A 4,479-nucleotide genomic window follows, 5' to 3' on the forward strand; every position below is an offset into this window, starting at 1 on the left:
GCCAGGGGGACAGTTCCCCTAAACCTTCCCAAGGGAACTCTTGGTGCTCATTCCAGATGAAGGGCAGGCCAAAGCAAAACCAGTGAATGTCCCCTGCGCTATATCCCAGGCTCCAGAGATTCTATAGAGAGCATTTCGCAGCTGTCTGCAGCTGTGGGGCTGGAGTTCTTCAGACCCGTGGGACAGGGGCCCCTGCAGAGGAAGGGGCTTAGCAGGTGAGGTGAGCACCAGCTTGGAGGTAACGGTGGATGGTCATCGGGTAACTCTGGGAAGACAGGTGCAGCACATTCTGGTAGGTGAGGGGTACCAGGCAGTGCAAACATCACGAGTGAAAGCAGAGGACGCTTAGGGGCTGGTGGGGAAGTGATTGGTTCATGGAAGGTTGGCGGGAGGAGGGCTGGGATTTCACGTGAAGATGCCCGTGTTCAGGGAGGAGGATCCGGTATCACAAGTCCGGCATTCTCCCAAGATGCTCTGTCCTGACACAGTCTGTGGGGTGAAGGCCGCCTTTCATGGCCAGCCCTAAGCAAGGTTGCCAGGGTGGGGAAATGCAACGTCAGTTGAAAAATCCTTTCCCTTTCCGTGGTGATGGTTGTTCCCACTGAAGTATAGAGCAGGATAGAGGCTACTCCTTCGTTCCATCTCCTCTAAGCTGCCTTGGAAACCTTAGGCTTCACTCACACTATGGTATGAGTAAATGAGAAGAGCTTAGTTGTGTTGGGGGGGTATTTGCATTTTTCACTAGGAGTAGAAGAGGCCTAAGTAAAGAGTTGACTCTCCAGCGGACGGAATCGCCTAAGTCAGGATGTGGGAGAGAGGACGACATCTGAATTTGTTCTGTGTGGAGCAGGGTTCACCTGGGAGTTAAGCGCCTGGTTTTGATGCTGTTCCTTAAGAGAAGAGGTGAGACAAGAGAGCAGAAGGGAAGGGTTAAGGATACTTTTCTGTCACTACGTATGAAGTATAATGAACCCAGGTGTTAGAAATGTTAGGAATGTTCTGTCATCATGTTGCAGGATGTCAATATAACCCTCCTTGCGCTGATCTCAGTTGATGTAGTTCTGGTATAATCCCATGGTGCTCTCAGCTGAGATCAGTAGTGTGCTGGGGTGGTTCATACTGGCCTGCAGGAGTTGACCCTGTGCATCTCCCCTCAACTCGGCGTTCAGTGACATCGCATTGGTGGCTGAAGATTGGACATGGTGAGAGTAGTTACATCATGGAAATTGGAAATGCTATGAAGCAGGATTTTTTTTTCCTTCCCAGAGAGCTGTTTAGCATTCATCCTCTTATAACCGGATATAGTTCATTTTGAAGTAATACTTTCACATACCTAATAGCTCTCCTTCCTATGGAGATAACATATTTTAATAAGTAATCCTGATAAGCGTGTAAATCTGTCGTTAAACTTTCCAAAGCATCTGTGTAGTCAGCCTTTGATAGTAAGCTTTTTTACCTTGAAAAAAAGAAAGAAAATGCTGTTTTCTGATTGCAGTAGGGACATATCCTGAAATGACTGTGGATTACAAAAGTCGAGACTGTTAGCCAAGACCCTTTTAAGCTGCCATTGCTTTCCAGCCTTTTCTCACCTCCTCCTCTCTCCTGGTCTCTGTTACTGGAAAGAATTACAAGCGTCAGCGACCTGTTAAATCTAATGAGTTCAGGACAGCATATGCTCTGTTCATGGATTTTGGCCTCCTGACACAGGTTAGCAGAAACATTACCTCTGGGGGAGGGGGGGGGAGGAAGCCTACTGTAATTGCAAGCACACTTTCAGCAGAGGCAGATTTTGCAAATTGAAGAAAAAAAGGTGTTTGGAACAGTGAGTATATAGGGGATGATTTATTCTGGGGCAAAGTGCACTATTCAAAGAAATGTCTATTTGCTTTTGTATTCGAATCCAAGACAAACAATATATCAGGCCACAGATAATCAGGGTACATATGTAGAGATGTTTACCATTTAGTGAGTGTCTGTTAAAACTTGATTTAATTATCATAATGACTAATATGCATATGCTTGCAATTTCTAGTGCAGTACCAAAGACTGTAAAAAAAAAAAAAAAGGAATTCTCTAGAAAACTAGATATTCTTTAAAAAAAATCACTTATTTATTTGAGAGAGAGAGTATGCAGGAGGAGCAGAGAGGGAGAGAGAGTCTTAAGCAGACTCTGCGCTGAGCATGGAGCCCCACAGGGAGCTCAGTCTCATGACCCTGAGATCATGACCTGAGCTGAAACCAAGAGTCGGACGCTTAACCAACTGTGCCACCCAGGTGCCCTTAGAAAACTAGATAGTCTAAAGCATGTAGCTCATTTAACATCTTTGACTGAAGTAAGGGAAAAAGAGGAACAAAATGGAACAGTGACTTTGGGCAGGTTCAATACAGCATTACACTTTACAGTTATTTCAAGCACTCAAAGATTTTGCAAAGAGAAAGCCCTAAATATTAAATCAGGATTCAGAACAACTTAAGTATTCCTTTAAGAATAGTGGATGCTTTGATTTAAATAAAAAGCAATATTATTTGGCATTTATCGAGCACCTACTATGTACCACATACTGCCCTAGACCCTCAGGGTGCCCGTGTGATTATGATACAGTCCTGTATCCGGGTTGATGGGAAAGCAGCCATGCTCATAAATGGGAAGAGAAAAATACAGACGTAGGAATGAAGGTGAGGAACTCAGGGCCTCCCCACTACACTAAAATCACACCCTAAAATTTCCTGAAGACATAACACATTTCTGCTCTTAGGTACCTCCTTTTTATACAAAAAGGCCAATGGCATAAACTTGCATCCTTTTAATTCTTTAATTGTTAATTTTTCTTTTCTTTTCTTTTTTTTTTTTTTTAAGATTTTATTTATTTATTTGACAGAGATAGAGACAGCCAGCGAGAGAGGGAACACAAGCAGGGGGAGTGGGAGAGGAAGAAGCAGGCTCCTAGCGGAGGAGCCTGATGTGGGGCTCGATCCCATAACGCCGGGATCACGCCCTGAGCCGAAGGCAGACGCCTAACCGCTGTGCCACCCAGGCGCCCCTAATTGTTAATTTTTCTTGTAAAGGGAAGTCATGCTCTTTGTGGAACAATGGGAATCTTTAGAGAAATAAAAAAGAGTAAATCACTTGTAATCTCCCAACCCAGAGAGAATCGCCTTTTAGCACATTTTTCCCCAGAATATTTCTTATATGTATATGCAAATATATCAGAGACTTCAAGTTGGAATCATTTGTATACACAATTTTATACTCTGCCTTTCTGCTTAAAATTCTCACAAGCATCTCTGCATGTCATTAAATATCGTACGAAAGTTGCTTTTTAATTGTTGGCTGATATTCCATCATGCAGACATATTGTAATTCATTTCACATTCTTTCTGTTGTTAGACTTTGAGGTCGTTTCCAATCTCTTGCTCTTGTAAGTTGCAGATATCTCTGATGTTGAGATCCATAGATGTCCCCAGAGAAAAATCTTTGTGCACATTTCTTTTTTTGTGTGTGTGTGTGTGTAAGTATGCACATTTCTGAATATATCTTCGCTCTACATTTTTAGGAATAGGATTACTGAGCCAAACAATTGTGATAATTGTAATAGCTTTCGATACATGTTTCCAGATAGCATTCTCCAAGTTCATCCTACTTTATAATCCCATTGCAGTGATATCAATACTCTCAAAATGTACGTCGATATTAGCATCAGTGGACGCAAGTGGCGAAATTGAGCTGTGAAAAGATATTTTGTAATGATTAGTCCGTACAGAGCTGAAATAAAGTGTTTGCTGCCTGATTTGCTCCCTCCCCAGATCACTTGTGACTGCCTCTCCCAGCCCTCTCTTCAGATACCACCTCCTTCGAGGGGCCTTTCTGGAACCCTCTGAGCACTTCTTACCCTGTTTTGTTTTTCTTCTAATACCAAGCGTTGCTTGGGGTTATCTATTTATGAGGGACGTCGCTGTTGTTTCTGGCCTGTGGCCCTCAGCACCATGAGGGCAGGGAGCTGGGCTGGCTCGCTGTGGACACGCCTGGTACAGAGTGTGCGCTCCGCAAGCAGGTGTGGAATGCTTGCGCCAAAATACCTGTACAGTTTGGTTGCTTTTGTGCTGTTTATGGTTATTCCTTCACAAAACCCGAGTGTAATGTTACATAATGAGCAACTGTCCGATGTTTAGTCCATCCTGTGAGGAAGTCCAAGATGGCTGCCCCCTGCCGTTCCCTCCAGAAATTATGTCATCTGCACAATTGCACAGGTCAGCATACCATCCTTGGTCGGCATCAGCAAAATATGAATACGGACCCATGGCTATTTGATTGATCAGGGTTGGTATCTGGGATTCTGAATTCAACTGGGAGAGCACTATGTATTTCACACTGTAAGCCATCTGTTTATAGGGCTTTTCCAAATCGTAGATTTTTTGGCTATTTTATTATTTGTAATAGACTTCACTTGGCAATTCAAGCAATACACTGGTCTGCACGTG

The 4,479-nt window shown here is 43.6% G+C and overlaps 1 protein-coding gene across 1 annotated transcript in view; it reads left to right on the forward strand.

Annotated features, from left to right (window-relative positions):
- Positions 1-2,670: 2,670 nt before the first annotated feature.
- The window catches only part of DNER (delta/notch like EGF repeat containing), a 239,418-nt gene continuing 237,609 nt past the window's right edge, over positions 2,671-4,479 (forward strand). Inside the window, exon 1 of the mRNA XM_008690561.2 lies at positions 2,671-2,676. Coding sequence (XP_008688783.2) covers positions 2,671-2,676 — 6 coding nt within the window. The remainder of the gene's footprint in view (positions 2,677-4,479) is intronic.

Source organism: Ursus maritimus, unplaced genomic scaffold, assembly GCF_017311325.1.
Source record: "Ursus maritimus isolate PB19 unplaced genomic scaffold, ASM1731132v1 scaffold_1, whole genome shotgun sequence".
Classification (NCBI taxonomy): domain Eukaryota; kingdom Metazoa; phylum Chordata; class Mammalia; order Carnivora; family Ursidae; genus Ursus; species Ursus maritimus.